At 42.0% G+C, this 17,229-nt stretch overlaps 1 protein-coding gene across 4 annotated transcripts in view; it reads right to left on the bottom strand.

The window, feature by feature from the left end:
* Positions 1-10,202: 10,202 nt before the first annotated feature.
* The window catches only part of Fli1 (Fli-1 proto-oncogene, ETS transcription factor), a 126,686-nt gene continuing 119,659 nt past the window's right edge, over positions 10,203-17,229 (bottom strand). For all 4 annotated transcript variants that reach the window (XM_010616556.3, XM_010616558.3, XM_010616561.3 and 1 more), the window contains 3 exons: positions 15,694-15,753; positions 13,564-13,611; positions 10,203-12,152 (listed from right to left, as the gene is read on the bottom strand). In XM_010616556.3, coding sequence (XP_010614858.1) covers positions 11,623-12,152; positions 13,564-13,611; positions 15,694-15,753 — 638 coding nt within the window. In that variant the 3' untranslated portion in view covers positions 10,203-11,622. The remainder of the gene's footprint in view (positions 12,153-13,563; positions 13,612-15,693; positions 15,754-17,229) is intronic.

The following is a 17,229-nucleotide window of genomic DNA, read 5'->3' as shown; positions in this document are numbered from 1 at the left end:
CGCACAACAGGGACTGGCTTGTTCTTTGTGCTGGCAAATATTTATTTTGGTTCAAGTGGACCCCTTTCCACAAAGACCACCTGGTTGTAATCAATAACACCTATTTTCAGATAATCTGCCGCTCTCTACTCAGGGCCCGAACTCACCCAAACAGAGACCTTTTCAAAGGGAATTTTAAATGGATTGGATTCAAGGAGGGCTGGACAACAGGGACTGGCTTGTTCTTTGTGCTGGCAAATATTTATTTTGGTTCAAGTGGACCCCTTTCCACAAAGACCACCTGGTTGTAATCAATAACACCTATTTTCAGATAATCTGCCGCTCTCTACTCAGGGCCCGAACTCACCCAAACAGAGACCTTTTCAAAGGGAATTTTAAATGGATTGGATTCAAGGAGGGCTGGAGGGGGGACCTGGGGTGGTGTGGTGTGGGGGACGAGACAAGGGCCTGGGTGGTCAGGCAGGAGCTGGGTCGAGGCCCTGCCAGGTGGGCGTCTCTGTCCTGGGTGGAGGGGAGCGCTTGATGGAGCATTTGGGGCTTCCAGGAACCGTTCACAAAATAAAACAAACTGAAAACCTTTCCCTGGTGGGCCAAGTATTGCTGCAAACGTAGACTCCTAGAGACTCCAGAGCGGCTTCCTCTTCCCTCTAAAAGAGAGGGTTCTGGCATGAGACAGAGCAGAGTGCGTGGGGCCCTGGAGGATCTCGGAGGAGCGGAGAAGCGGAGGAGCGGAGGAGCGTCTGGAGAGGGGCCAGTCCACGCACCGCGCGTCGGAGCCTCATTCAGAGCACGTGCGTGTGCGAGTGCGTTTGGGGTGTGGTTGTAGCTCCCTGGTAGAGTGCTTGCCTGGAGTGCTGGAAGCCTTGGGTTCAAATCCCAGCACTGCTCTTAAGTCGGCAGAGGGATGCATGTCAGTAGTCCCAGGGTCCCAGTAGGAGGGGAAACCCTGCCTTTGTGGAGCTGTGTAGGGGGGTATGGAGGGAGCAGACAGACAAATAAGTAGATGAATACATATTTGGTACACGCTACAGGGAAGTGTGTGAAGACGCTTTGGAAACTACAGTGCTCGCCCAAAGGGGCAGTTGGTCTCCCGTAGAGCAGGTGTCAAGGAGATGAGCCTGCACAGGCGGCAGAGTCCCAGAAGGGTCAGCACGGCGGCTAGGTCCAAGAATCTCAGAGGTGCAGATACAGGTCAGAAGCCATATCTTCATACAAAAGCCGTGTCAGAGCCCTGGAACCCTCAAGTAGGAACTCGGACCCAAAATGCCCACCTCCTGGGTTGCTGTAAGGGTTTAAATAAAAGGCAGTGAACAACACATTGCACTATATGCTACCCTTCCTTCCCCATGCCACATTTTATTCTTGGCCTAGTGGTGACAGTATTTTCTTGGAAAATTACATTTGTGAGTTCCCCATAACACAGTTTAAGATTTCTGGATGAAGCATGAGACCAAGTTTTGGAAGTTGAGGCTTGAGGGCCATTCTTAGGAGATGCTGCACTGGGTCATTTGTGCATCACGCTGTCCTAACCTTGGCTGCAGGGCTGGCCAGTCATGCACACAGCTCTGTTTAGGGAGAAACCCTTGGTATTCTGTACCATATGACCTCCTGGCCCCAAGCCCTGACCCAAGAGAACCCTTTTGGTTCTTTGAGGTGACAGCAATGAACTAGGCACACCAAATCTTGCCTCTTGAACATTTTAACTGGTAAATACGGTGGGATTGAGGCAGGTGTTAGTGGAATGGATGACAAGTGAAAAGATGGGAGGAAGTGGTCTTAGGAGAATATAGGAGAATCTTCCTTGGAATCCTCTGGGCCCTAGTAGTTGTGTTGTCCCAGGGTCCAAGAGGTTGAGTCTATAAGAATTCCTGTTCTCTCTGGGTTATGGTTTTCCTCATTGCCAAGGTGTGGATTCTCAGCCCTGAAGGAACCCAGAGAATCCACCTTCCTTCCTTCCTTCCAGATGTCTAACACTCTAGAGATAGTCTCTAACCCTGGGTGGCCAGTTGCTAGGGTGGAGGGCAGACCAATGATAGGTGAGTTATTTGTACAATGGTGCTTTATAATTCAACACATAAAACTACTTCAGGAGTTTCCTTTCCTAATCAGTTAGTCAGGGGCCCCACGCTGTCAGAAAAATAACTTCTCACAACCCAGCACTGTTTCTTTTGTCCTTGGAGATGGCTGCAAAGAGGGGATAGAACTGACTTACTTAATTCTGTGGGTTAGAACAGGCTGGGGCTAACTTTATGTCACTGTTCTTCAGCAGGAATGTGGCTTTCTCCCTCTGATGAGATGTCCTAGCACCATTTCTTGGCTCTGAGCTCACAGAAAGATTAAATGTGGGCTCAGACACCCCAGTGGGGGTTGATGGCCCAGGAAAGATTATGATAAGAAAGGGGTGAGGGACAGGAAGAAGGGTGATATGTTGGAATTTGGGATAATTGAATTTGTTTTACAGTCAGCAGTTATGGCTTGGGTCATCTGCTGGATCATTGGTTGTAAATCCACCAAGTTCAGGAAATTCCATGGTTAGGCCAGTCTTTCCATTTTTCTCAGAGATTGGGATGGTGGAGGATTTAGTGAAGGATGATCTTCACCTTCTAGAGATGCTGTGATCCAGAGTGAAATGCTATTTTGCACTGAAATTATTACACTTATGTCCTGGAAACCCAGTGCCAATTTTCATCTTTGTGCCATATTTTCTCCCAGGATAATCAGCAAATCCTCGTGCACAGAGGACAGTTGTCCATCTGTTCAGTGTTCCCCAAATGCTGGAGATGGAATAGGCTTCCTCTGGGTTCCTATTGCTTGTGAGTTATGAGGTGGGTGCTTTTTATTCCCTCTTTCTCCCCACTGCCTTTCAATCACATGCCATTTGTAGTCAACTATGGGCCAATTGGATAACTGATCTTTAAGAACAAAGGATTTCCTGCAAAGTAGGATTTAACCCAAGTGAGGCATTATATGAAAATGTGATTTTTATGGCACTTTGGAGCTCCTGGAAACTCAGCTAATCTATGATATTGCTCCTGGTTCTGGCCAAAGCCCTGGAGAAGTGAAGGGCTGAATCTTCTAAGAGTGCAGATTTCCCAAGTGGGCAGGGCAACTTGGAAGATGACTGTGTTTGGCAATGTAGCTAATTGTGGGGATGGAAATCCTGGAATTTCTTTCTCCTCCCTCTTCACTCCCACCTACCTTTGAAAATTTGTTGTGAACAAAAACAGCAACTCTAAGTCTTGGTTGTCCAATTGAAGTCACTTGAAAACCTGGACCCATGTTGAGTCTGGGGAGTTATATTCTGATTGGGTAACCACTGAAATTTATAAAGATGCAGTATGGAAGGAGCAGGGTGAGAATCTTCAGAAATACTCTTAAAGTCAAGTTTAAGCTATAATCCAATTAATTTAGCAATTCGGAAATTAGTGGCAAACCCATATTTCTTCCCTACAGACTAAATTCCTATGGGTGGTTTGTACTCCCCACATTTTAAAGTTCTCAGAGAGATGTCTGAAGCAAATAGGTCTTCTAGTGGTCACATGTTTTATTATGACTTTTTTCTAAATGTCAAATCTTTACATTATGCAGAAATTACTAGATAAGTTTATGTAGCAAAAAAAGACAGAGGGAGAGAGCAAAGGAAGGTGAAACTGTCAAGGGAAGCCAAGGTGTCTGGGAAGTATTGCTAGAATACACTGGTGCTTGATTAAACATTTCTTAAAGTTGGGGCTCTGGGCAATATAATAATCTGTGGAGAAAGAAATACTGCATCTACCAGGGAAATCAATTAACACCAAACTCGGTTTCAATAAAAAGTGATGGTAAATTAGTTACATGGATCTGGTCTTATGCTTTAATGGCATCTTTCATGGGTTTTTCTTTTTTCTGTGTATATCTGAGTATCCAAGCAGTGCAGGCGCCTCACCCTGCCTCACAGAGTTGCTGTGCCGTGGACAGTTCTGTCCAGCAGGTGCAGTCTGACAAACAACAGGCGTGCACTGAATCCTTTTGTAAGATGGCAGGGTGGGGGAGGGCAGGAGCTAGAAACAATTCCTGCCCTTTGTTCCTGTATTGTTTAATGGGGATGTAGACCTTCAGACACAGATTGATCCTGGGGTCTCCTATCTCTCAGGCTTTGTACTGCCCAACAACCAAAAGTGATGCAAAAGCCATACATTCCTTGTCCAACTCTCTATCCATAATATTAGAATAAAGCCCAGTCTGCTTTTGCATACTTGCCAGGCTTACCTGGTTCTCTCCCTCTTCTACTTTCCACCCTGAACATCTATCACATGATTTTAGAAATTTTGTTTTCTCATCCAGTCCCTCATTCTCAGTCCTAGTTTGTTAGCCTCTCTGGTTGACTCCTCCCACTGTCCCAGCCCTTCCGATTCTTCCGATTCTGCACCTCAAAGGTGTGTCTGTGTGCAAACACAGGAGCAGACAAATTTACTGATAAATCTCATAGTTCCTGTCTCCCTTTCCTTCCCCACTCTTCCCTTTTCCTGTTTCTCCTGAAAGATTTATTCCTGAAGCCGTGGGTATAGCAGAGTGAGGCAGTGTCGGGGTGCAGTCGTACCAGAGCTGAAGGGGTCCTGGTGTGAAGGAAGCATCAGAGCTTAAGCTGGGTGAAGGGAATGGTGTGGACCGAAGTAGGACTAGTGTACTGATAAATCTCATAGTTCCTGTCTCCCTTTCCTTCCCCACTCTTCCTTTTTCCTGTTTCTCCTGAAAGATTTATTCCTGAAGCCGTGGGTATAGCAGAGTGAGGCAGTGTCGGGGTGCAGTCGTACCAGAGCTGAAGGGGTCCAGGTGTGAAGGAAGCATCAGAGCTCAAGCTGGGTGAAGGGAATGGTGTGGACTGAAGTAGGACTAGTACTGTGTCCCCATGGAGGGAAACCTGGCTGGGGGTGTCGAGCTTGAGTAGTTTGAGGATGACATCCATGCAGAGGCACAGCCCAGGGTGAGGGGAGGATGGTGCCCAGCAGTAGCGATGCCAGGATGGAGAAAAGCATGTCCCATGGGGTGGGAGTGATGCAGAGATAAACTGGCCACATGCAGGAGGTCTGAGAAGGAAGTGCATCCACTACAGTGTACTTAATGAGGACCATGTTTCTCTTTGTCAAATAAGGAAGTTAAAAATATGGAAAGGGGAAAAATATATAGAATGCTGTGTTTATTGCAAATGAATGCATCCGAGTTAACTCAGGGCTTTCAGTACAAATAGAGGTGAAGGGAACTATAGAGCATACACACACACACACACACACACACACACCCCAGTGTGTATGTGTGTATACATGTGAATACATGAATTAGGTACATGTATGTATATACAGATATCACTTAACTCTGTTCATAGTTAATTGATGCCAGCTTGGCTGGCCATCTTTATGAACAAGATAAAGAGCAAAATAAATAATGATAAGAAATTAGATCTACTCAATAACACAGGAAAAATATGAGTCTTTAGAAATATCTGTATCTAAAAGACTCTAGAGATACATATCTCTAAAGATATTTACTTAAATATAAGTGAATGAAGCATCACAGCTTGATGATGAGTGGTATAATTATAGAATGTCATACAAAACCCCACAAAACTCTCACTAATTGCAAAGGAGGAAGAGTAACTTCAGAGAAAGAACTTCATTAATAATGAGATAAACAGATTCTGCAAGGATAAGAAGTCAGTGTAACATGGATGGCATTTCTCCCAGGGAAACCCAGCCTAAATATGAGCATGATGAGATATCAGACAACCCCAGATTGAGAGACACCCTGTAACACAGTGCTGTGTACCTCTTGGTCAGTCTTGAAAGTTAAGGAAAGACTGATGTTCAAGCTAACTGAATGTCTACAAGTCTAAATGGGATCCTTTGACTACAAAAGATGAATAATGCCCAAGGATTACATGGCAGTAGTCTGTTCATGTTAATTTTCTGATTCTCATGGGTGCACTGGAATATGTAAGAGACATTGTTTTATAGAAATATATACTGAAGTATTGGGGGGTAACAGAGCATAGGATTGGCCATTTACTCCCAAATGATTCAATAAAATATATTCTTTGTATTTTTCAATACTTTTTAAAGTCTGTGACTATTTCAAGTTTTTAAAATCTTTTTCAATATGAAAATTGTATATTCAGAATATGCAATACAATTAAATAGTGTGGTTTAATTCTATCTTTTAAAAAATTCTATCTTCTATCCCAGAAGAACAGAGCCCTGTACAGAGCTTTGAATGATAAGTGAACTGCCTAGCAATCAAAACAGTTCTGTGATACCATGCATTCCATTGTTCTTTTCAACATAGAGAACATTTTTATTCTCGCTAGCTGACTTAGCTCCTGTGACAACCTTGCATGGTGTTACCTTCATCCTTATTCTCCAGATGCGGAAAGAAACTCAGAAACAGTAAGTTATGCTTTAGGCAGTGGACATGCCAGGATTCATAACCAGATCTTTCTAACTATGGACCTGTTCGGCATGTATTCACTTATCATATGCTTATTGATCAATTATTGTGTGCCACTGCCACCACTGCTAAGGAGATAGACACAGTCCCTTCTCTTATGGAGCCACCAAGTGGCTTTAAGTCTGAAAAATTTGAATCCAAGTTTAGTAGGCATAAAATCCCAGCTCCCAACCTGTATTCCTTAAGCAATTTAAAAATCTCATCCAGTACTCCTGATGGAATACATTTTTAGCATTCCTTTAGAACAGTCTCATTTTATTTGCTGTATCCTACATCCCAACTACATGCTGTACTGACTTTAGGGGACACGGAGCCTGTGGAAGGCACACGCCCAAGCAGGGCACTGTAAGGGCTGGGGCAATGCGAACGTTCTCTGGAAAATCCAATTCACTTCCACTTTTCACTCATTTGAAAAATGCCTTTCTGACCACAAAACAAAGTCTACACTGTACTGAACTCACCAAACAGAGACTTCACTGGTTACCAAGGACTTAATAAACATTCTTGAAAATAATCTAGTAAATATTAGCACATAACTAATAACATATATACTTCCTGTGTGGCATTTCACAATGGGTTTTCCGGATTGTCCTGCAGCACTTCACAGGGACTCCAGCAGGACATATTACTCAGCTCCCCAGTTAATAGAGGCAGACGATTTGCTCAGTAGGCAGAAGGGCCAGAATTTGAACCCAGGGTCTCTGGAACTATACCATGCTCATTTATCTCCCCAAATTGCCTCTCTCCTCCCACTAAGTAAATACGTGAGTTAACTCAGTTAAAATCCAGAAGGTTAATCTAGCAATTGTAGGTAAGTAAGTGGTCTCACTGGAAACTTTTGCTGTTTCCCCCTAGAGCTTTTAAGCTAAGTGTAAATTAACTATGTGCTTAGGAATTTACCAGCTCAGACAGACTGAAACAATTAGACAGGAGGCCAAGTAAGAGTGAGAGAGGGAGACAGACCCCAGGCATGTGAACCGACATTCCTTTTAAAGGCTTCCCTCCATATCCTTTCTCAATTGGCGGAAACCCTAGAGGTTTGCCTGGTGAAACCACTTCCTCTCAGAAGAGTCCGTCCCCTGAGGGAGCCTGGGATTTGTAGTCTTGAAGTCAGCTGACCTCTCCTAATCCTTTAGAGGGATTCCCTGGCAGAATGCATGCAGTGTCAATTTCAGTAACTTTTTGTGTGATGAAATGCCCAATATGCTTTTTGCGAAATACAAATTCTTTCCTCGATAAATGCAAAGCCTCTGTATATTCAGCAGAACCAGTCCCCTGACCCTTCATTCCAGTTCCTTCAAACTTCCTCTCCTTCTCTCACCATCACACGCACTGAGACCTCCTGAGGGAATTCTGAACACAGCATTGCTGTTGTTGGCAGAGGAATCTTGGAGAGACAGACCCAGTGAGGGGCAGAAGCCTGGCTAGGTAGCAGGCAGTCAAGCTCAAGGGTTGAGTCCCCCAGCCATGCTGTCCCAAAGCCTATCTTTTCAGAGTTTTCAAGGCAAAATATTTGTACGATGGCTGATATGAAACAGATAGTGGAAGTAGTGTGTGAAACCAAGTCCACAGACTTCTCCCATAAATGCAGTCATCTTTTGGAATCAAGGGATTGGTTCCAGAACCGCTGAGGATTCTATCATCCTTGGATGCTCAAGTTCCTATGTAAAATAGCGTAGTATTTGCTGAAAACCTACACGCATTCTCCCTTAGACTCTAAGTCATCTTTATGTTACATATAATACCTAATGCAAAGTAAGTGCTGTGGAAATAGTTGTTATCCTGTGCTGTTAAGGAAATAATGGCAAGAAAAAGTAGACTATACATGTTTAGTACGCATTTAACTAGTTTTGGAATACTTTTAATCTGTAGTTGGTTGAATCTGTGGATTTGAAACCTATGGATGCAAAGAGCTGACTGTATTTCATTTCATTTCATTTCATTTTGTTTTGTTTTGTTTATTTCCCCATCAGCGGGTGCCTTGGCCTGGCAGTGTCTTGGCTTGGGTTGGACAAATGATTCTTTCCTTCCTAGTGTTCTGGATCCTTCCAATTTAATTTGGTCTAAATTAGGGATCCCCTAAGTGAGGACGCATACTTCAATCATTACCCATGGGCTCAAAAACATGTTTAATTGCAACCAGATATTATTGGCTCAGTAAAATCATGATTATTTAAGTTCTATTAAATTTCTAGTACTTATTGACTATAACCTGAAATAGTGACTTCCTTCATGTTAGAATCAACAATTTTAATACACATACACACACACACACACACACACACACATGTGCATGCTTGCCTGCATGATGACCTTGGGCTGGGAATGTATCTCAGTGGTAGAATGCATATAGCATGTGCCAGGACTTGGGTTTGATTCCCCATCAAACCTCCCCAAAAGAAAGATAATTCCCCCCTATTCATACATTGAATCCTAATCCCTTATGGGGGGTTATTTGGAGGTAGAGCCTTTGGAAGGTGACTAGGTCTTTAGAGTGGAACCCTCACAAATGGGATTAATCTTCTTATAAAAAAGACCCCAAGGAGCTACTTTGTGCCTACCATGTGTGGGAACACAATGAGAAGGTGAGGTGTCATTTAAGAATCAGCAAGCAGGCCCTCACTTGCCCTGTTCTTGGACTTCCCAGTCTGCAAAACTGTCAGCAATGCATTTCTGCTGTTATAAGCCACCCGATCTAAGACAATCTCCTGCCCTAAATGGCTGTTACAGGCTTGCAGTGTCCCTCTCTGCTTGGCTTGCAGTTTGATAGCTGGCATAAACTTCACAGCATTGGTACAGAATGCCTGCGTGGAGAAAATATTAGACTAGCATTCAAGAGGACAAAGAAACTGTTTCCTGGGGGTAACAAGTCAACTAAGTACCTGTGAGGCAACTAACTGATTTTAAATCTGGGAATTCCCAGGGACTAAATGCCAGGCCTCCCTGGGTCAGAATGCATGTGACAACAAAATACATAAAGATAAAAAATAGAGACCGATGCTGTGGTACAAATCTCAATAAACTTAGGTAGAGAAGTGGTCTGGAAGGTGCTCTGTGTTACCCAGGGAAGGTCTTAGGGTTACTAATGCCGTGAGTGTCCTTGCAACATCAAGGACTTTCTAGGAATTGTTCTTCTTTATTATAAATATTGGAAATGAAAGCATGAAACCTAGCAGTGAAGCAATTTGAAGCAAGTTTCTTCTTTGGGAAGAAAAAAAGACTTTAAAATTCTATATGGTTCACAAAATCCTGGCAAGGGAATAAAAGGAAGCTGAGCTCTTTCCTCTATTGGAATGTCAGGAAGTCAGCTACCTGGTTTTACCTGGCTTGAGGGGTGTTACAGAGTGAAGTCTAATGAATGAGGCTCACCCTGGATGGACCTGTTTGCTTTGTTCTGGTCCTTGGATAGGATTATGGCCTTAGCTGTCTTATAAAACCCTTTAGGACAGTGATGGTGAATCTTTCAGAGCTAACAGCCCACTGGAGCATGCAGGGTCATCTCTATTGCTACAGAAGAAGGAAGGCTTACATAGCACCCCACAAATGACTGCAAACATCATCAGTAACACTGCAGAACCACATCAGATTTGCAGCTTTTGCTATACGGCAGCAAGTACATTTGAATAGTTCTTAATGAAATAGTAAACTTCCCCTAGGAAATCCCTTTGACCTGATGTAGGATAAATAAGAAAACAGTTCTGAGAGAAGGCACAATTTATTTAGTCAAATTATTTTTACAACGTAGTCTTCATTGACAGTTGTCAGCTTAACACTTAATATAGTTAAAAAAGTCAACGGTTACCTGCAAAATTATATATATTTTAATGTCTAAAAATAGATTGCATATATAGAGCAGGAAAAATCCCCCACCTTCACAAGGGAAAGTTTGGCTGTTCTGTTCTGTGTTGTGATCATTGCTCTTCTGTTATTTACAAACATATTCAAAGCTTTAAAATTTTAAATGGATTGCTTTGCCTTGCTTGTACACACCTGTTAAATAACTGTACCAGTGCTTCTCTTCCTAGTAAGTCAGTGACTTAAACGCCCTGTTTTCTTTTCAGCAATAGTCACATTATGCTTTTTAAAAACCAGCTATAAAAACGTACAAATAGTCCAAATGTACAGATTGACAAAAGATGTACAAATTACATTTAAAAAAATAACAATGATTGATTTTTATACTAAAATTGCATTTGTGACCGAGGTCAACTCGTTTCTTTATTCTTTTTAATTTTTTACTTATTTTTTAATACTGTGAGATATAGCAAAATAACTCTGCATAATTTATACAGTAAGTTGCCTTCTGATTGGTTGACCCTGGTTGGATGGTCTGACAAACGCACAGCGCTTGTGAATCTGTTTGAGTTTAGAAATCCCTATGACTTCTCAAAGTTCCGGGACTCACTGTCACTTTAAAAAAAAAAAGTTATTTAATTCTCTTTCAGAAATGTTTGTATTTGCATGAGACTCAGTTCGTGTTTTAACTATTTCTGGACAGAATGGTCAGCCAGGTGCACACTGTCCAAGGAGGGGAACTGCAATGCCCATGGCTTCTTAAATACGCACATATACATGCTTTTTTTTTCTTTTCTTGCAAATTCCAGTTGGGTGAAAACTTCACTGACCTTACAGCCAATGTTCCAGTTGCCATCCACTGAATTAGGACCTCCTAAAATGAGACTATACACTTCCTGCCTCTATTTCACTAAGTCTCAAACCAGACAAGGACTGGTTATGTCCGTGATTCATTATTGCATTAAATCCTACAATAATGAAACCTATGTGTTAAGAAACTGCTTTGGTCATAAAAATATTTAAAAAATTTACAGCTTCTTTCTCAGAACCATGATATAAACATCCCAGTAATCTAAATGTTCAACTCAAAAGATGATAGGAGACTGAGAATCCAAAATGGCATACTGGCCCATGGAATGATCTGTCTCTTTGTTCAGGTAGAGGAAGCAAAAATTACTGACATAAAAACAAAAACTGTTTTTAAAGAACAAGTACAAAGGTTCTATCATCAAGAAGAACATCCAGTTTTGTTTTCTTTTCAAGGTCACACATGTCCTTTAGAGTCCAAAATATCCAGGAAGAGTAAGGACTGGGGCTTCAGCTGGAAGACCACCGAGAGTTAAGCTTCTAGTAGTAGCTGCCTAAGTGTGAAGGCACGTGGGTGTTGGGATGGCGGGGGACATTGGGGTTGGGGTAGATCCCACCAGTGGGGGAGGTCCAGTATTGTGACGCTGCTCCAAAGAAGCTGGAAGAAGTTACAGGCATGGAGGATGGATGGGGAGGGACAAAGTTCACCTTCTGTTGATGGGCGTGGTAGGAAGGCATATAGGAGATATCAGAAGGGTACTTGTACATGGACGACTCGGTCGGATGTGGCTGCAGAGCCTGGGCAATGCCATGGAAGTCAAATTTATAGGCATATCTTTTGCCATGCACTTTGGTCATGATGTTTTTATCATAGTAGTATCGAAGGGCCCGGCTCAGCTTATCGTAATTCATGTTGGGCTTGCTCTTCCGCTCCCCCCAGCGCCTGGCCACCTCGTCGGGGTCCGTCATTTTGAATTCCCCATTGGTCCCCTCCCAGGTGATACAGCTGGCGTTGGCACTGTCGGAGAGTAGCTCAAGGAGGAACTGCCACAGCTGGATCTGCCCGCTTCCTGTAGGCAGTGAGGCAAACAGGAGGAAAACAGAGTCTTTGAGCCTGGCGATGTCAGAACCACTAAGCATGGGGATTCACTTATCCTTTGGAAGAAATCCTTTGTTTCCTTTTACATTCAGGATCACCCTGACAACTCCTTCTTAGCATTCTTTTGTAATGCAGGTGCATAATCACATATGTGTCTAGGTATAGGTATTATTTCCATACGTATGTACAGTGTGATGAGCAATCGGGAGTCAGTATGTCCATCACCTCAAACATTTATCACTTCTTTGTGATAGAACATTAAAAATCTTTATCCCCACTAGTTTGAAATATACAATGAATTATTTTTAATTATTTTGAGTTATTTTTTTGCTCGCTTTTGAGATGGGCACAATAAACAAGGTTAGATATTAAGAGACTTTGTCTCAAGACTTAATAATTAGGTACTGCTTTTGCCCAAAACCAGATGCTGCTGTCTTGGGTAAACCACCTCCCCACATGCCTTATAAAGAGATCTTTGAGTCTCCTGAGTCACTGTCTGATCTATGTTTAGTGATAAAGTCCCCATGCATTCCCTGTGAGCATTAGAGCATCAGGGTCATAGGACAGCTGCTGGAGTCACAGAGAGAAGGTGCTGCACAGGTTTTAGTTTGACCAAACCTCATTATTTCCTGGCAGAGTTCTAGTGTTTGGCTCTTATCTCTAAATTCTACATAGCAGAACTCAGGTAGCGGGGAAATAACAGGAGATGTTGGGAGGCTTCTATATTGTCTGGGAAAGATGGCCAAAGATGAAGGAACAGGCATGGTGGCACCAGCAGCACTCAGTTCCCTGCAATGGGAGATATGTGGGCTTCACTACTGCAAAGAGCCTGTACCTTAAAATTCTCAGGGTCTTGGCTTAGAAGAACTCACCTGAGAGTTATTTTTATAATAAACCCCCAATGCATGGTCAAATTCACTCGTATTGTCTGTAGGTTTTCTGGGCCATGTCTCTTTGAGAAGACCAGATCACCCTAACTCTTTTTGAAATTAAAATGAAAAGGTTTTGGAGACATTTATTCACTTGTGCCTTGACTGGGGGAGATAACTGAGAGCTCATTGGAACTGTTCCCTCCTCATGTTTCCTTACTGGAACTTCTACCTGCAACATTTATGACTAATCTAAATGTCAGTATGAGACATTGTGCTGATACATTTATTTTCCAGAAGCACCTTTGGGAACAGATATTGACAGGTAGTAATAAGTCCTGATAACTTGTTTGCATGCTAATGAAACAAGTGTTAAGCATGTGAAGGAAAGAAGCTGAAGAAACACATACGACTCCCCAGTCTGGTGTCTGGACTAAGAACAGAGTTTCTTTGGACCTCAGAAAGCTACAGAACATTCTGGAAAGAAAGGACTGTAGGCCCAGGTAAACTCACCGGGGTTGGCTAGGCGACTGCTGGTTGGACCCAGGATCTGATATGGATCTAAGGAGACACAAAGGGACAGTTTGTTCATTGTTATTAAAAATTACAAATGACTATAACAAAACCCCCAGGATTTTTACTTTTATTTCAATATCATAGGAACGAACCCCTGATTTCGGAAAACTTCACTGCCTTTATCTGAAGACCTCAAAGGTTTTGATAACAATTATATTTGAAACAACAAGGAATCAAAGTGATATCATTCTTTCATATTTGGTTTCTAAAAATTGTAGCGTATGCAGTCATTACTCAAAACAAAATCATGAAAATATTTGGAAAGGAGCTGGCTGATACTGAACAGTGAATAAACCGAAGGGTCAGTTATGAAATGGGCCTGACGAATGTCTCATGATGACTACTGCTCTACCTAATACTAAAAACATTACAAATACTTGTTTTTCTGATGGAGCGTAAAAACCACATCCCTGGAAACCCAAGCATGTGGGCTCTAGCCCCAGCTACGCTGTCAACGAATTTGTTTAGGCAATCCAAGTATCAGTTTTCTCACTTGTACCGCCAGTTCTATTCTCTGAGTTTAAGCTTGAATGTGTTAATACCAATGAGAATTTGTACTTTTAGCTATAAAATCATTATTTTTAAGTTATTGTTTTACTTAAAACTTTCCGACTGTCTGCAATATTGGTTTAAGTGAGAGTCATCTTTTGCAGTTCAGGGAATCATGGCAGAGAGCTGGATCTCAATTTGGCCCAAATGTCAATTTTTTTTGCACAGTTTCACAATTTTTACAATTACAATTGTAATGTAAACAACTCACTATGACTCTTGGATTTCTAATTAGACCGTTAATTTGAAGAATCCTTAAGGCCACTTAGTCTACTTATTTGTTTAATCCACACTTTTGGTATGATATAAAACATTATTGGCAGGTAATATCTAATTCTATTGCTATTGGTACTTCCACGAAACTCTATATCAGCTTGTGTTTCACAGTCAGTGTTTTCTTGGCTTTTCCTAAGCAATGTTGTGTCTTGAGTGGAGGTTGATACCATGTGTGACTATCCCCAAACAAATGACTACTGCAGAGCTTAATCAGGTGAAAAAAAGAAATGGAACTGGAGCTTGGGCACCATAGCTATCATCAGGTTTTTGGAGGGTTTTGTAGAGCACCTTTCCTCCCAGAGTAAACTGGGAAGCTGATGGGGAAGTCTGGGGACTTTGTTAGTTGGTCATCTCTACTTTCTGTACATATTCAAGCAGAGATGAGGGAAGCATGGACTGAGATATTATAGAAGGTGTTATAGACTTAGTCTCTAAGCTCCATCTTAGTACTGAAAGTTTCTAAGTCCATGGCTTTAAAAGTTCTTTTGCTTTAAGTGTTTAGTAGATCCATGGCAGGGTGAGTGTAGTTTTGAAAGTATGTTTTGGTGAAGCATAAAAGACTTGGACAGAAAGTTGGAAGCCTGGGGTTATAGCTCTATTTCTCTCATAGAGCGGGTGAGTGGTTTTCAGCACATCATTTTACCTCTCTGGGCCTCAGTTGCTTTCTTTTATAAAAGAAGCATTATAACAGTTAATTTTTAAGTTCTGTTCAGCTGGATTTTAACAAGGTTCCACCTTATTTCTATGTCTGTTACTGACTTCACAGATTTATGTTCAATGAGCCAAATATAAATTTATTTTCAAAGATAAGATACAACACATATGGTAGAGTTTTCTCTTGGTATCCACAAGTGATTAGTTCAGGACTGTGATGGATATCAATATTTGCATTGCTCAAATCCCTTAAGTAAAATGGTGTACTATTTACATAGAACTTATATATGCCCACCTATATACCTTTGAACATCTCTATTACTTATAATACTCAATACAAGATAAATGCTATGCAAGTATTTGTTATACTATATTGCTTAGGGAACAGTGACCAGAAAAATGTCTCTTTATATTCAGTGCAGACACAATTTTTCCCTGAATATTTCAGTCTTGGGTTGGTTGAACTCCTTCATGTAGAACCCACAGCCATGGAGGGCTAACTGCATGCTGTTCAAATCTTCCATCAGTAAACTATGTGGAACCCATAGTTGCTTAAGAACAAAGCAGAGATCACACACTGGGTGGTACCTGGCTGGGGCCGCTGTTCAGTGCTCTTGCTCATCGTCTGTGCTCCTCCAAGGGGAGGACCTACACAGGAGAAAAGAGAGATAGTAAGTGAACCACCATCCATGAAGAAGGCAGACACTCGCCCCACGGGAGGATCAAGGTGCTTCTGCCCCCTCACTCTCATTGCCTCCTGTGATCATTTGATTTTGCACATATTTACCAGGAATCTGCTGTGTTCCAGTACTGTTCTCCACACTGGAGACTCAGCAGAGAGCAAGCAGTTCCTGTAAAGCATACGTCCTAACACGGAGACAATGTAGAACAGAAGTTTTAAAAAGGAAAGCGATAGGATAGCATGTATGCTGACCACAGGGCTGTGGAGCTTAGATTAAAAGAGGACATTTGGAGAGGTCTTTAACAAGGAGGCAACATTGAAGAAAAGGTCACCTGCTTCCTGGGACCCCCCCCATCTGTTGTGATGACCCAGCTCTGAAGTAACTCTTTCACACAGCCTGTCTTTCCCACTGCCACTTACCATTTTGGATCCACATTCTCTTTGCTTGGCCTCTGGCTTAGTCTAACTCACACTCCCCGCTCTTCTCTCTCCCGACTCCCCCATCATAAACTCCACTGCTCAGAAACTTTCCTGACCTTGGAAGAATCATCTTCACAGCATTATTCACAATCACTTTCTTGCCTTTGTTCTTGTGTTTTCTATCACGCATCCTAAACTCCAGGAATCTGTGGTCCTTACTGACTGTCAGATGTGTTAATCAGGATGTCCTCCAACCTTCCCAGGGCCAGATTCCACCTCTTTTTCAGAGCCAACTAAAATAGGAGAAGGTCTACAAAGCTTTGATACCACCCAGATGGAAAGAGTTAGGTGTGTGCAAGATTTCTCTCTCCTGCGTAGGAGCCAACCCATGTTGATTTATCTTGTGAGCCCCATAGACACAACCAAATGCTATGTGTAGAGTAGACAAATAATGAATACATGTAACTAAAAAAGATCCTGATTATTGCTTGGGCATTGATTTGTAATCCCAGCCTGTTTCTTAAAAGAATATCCTGCACTACCCATTCACCTGCTTGATATTTTATTTCCTAAAGACAGCAAAATCATTTCATTCTGGCTCAGGAGGCTACATGTTATTATCATTTTTTATTCTCTTAAGGGGAGGTATTAGGTGGACTTCAACAAATCCCCATCTCACCACTCAGCAGATAAACTGATGTTTCTAACTCCAAGCATCTCTTCAGCCTCCTTTCATGACATGGGGATAGGGACATTGTTCTGACTAAGGCTTATCAATGGAAGGAACAAAGTCATAGAAGTTTACTATCCTTATTTAACTAATAGACTCCAAATCTAGTGACCTTTCATTCATATGGAAGCTTGTTTCCAACAAACCTTCAAACTTTAAAAATTCTAAACCCAAGTGCAGTGAAATGAATTTCAAAAATGTTCATTATAAATGGAGATTTCATACATCTTTAGCTCTAAATTAAATGGGTGGGTTTTTTTTTTTTGGTGTTGGGGGTTGAAGAGGGGACTTG

Source organism: Fukomys damarensis, unplaced genomic scaffold, assembly GCF_012274545.1.
Source record: "Fukomys damarensis isolate Sample0158 unplaced genomic scaffold, DMR_v1.0_HiC HiC_scaffold_16, whole genome shotgun sequence".
In the NCBI taxonomy this organism is placed as follows: Eukaryota; Metazoa; Chordata; class Mammalia; order Rodentia; family Bathyergidae; genus Fukomys; species Fukomys damarensis.
Note: the sequence above shows the minus strand (reverse complement) of the source record. Positions and strands in the feature narration are given on the sequence as shown.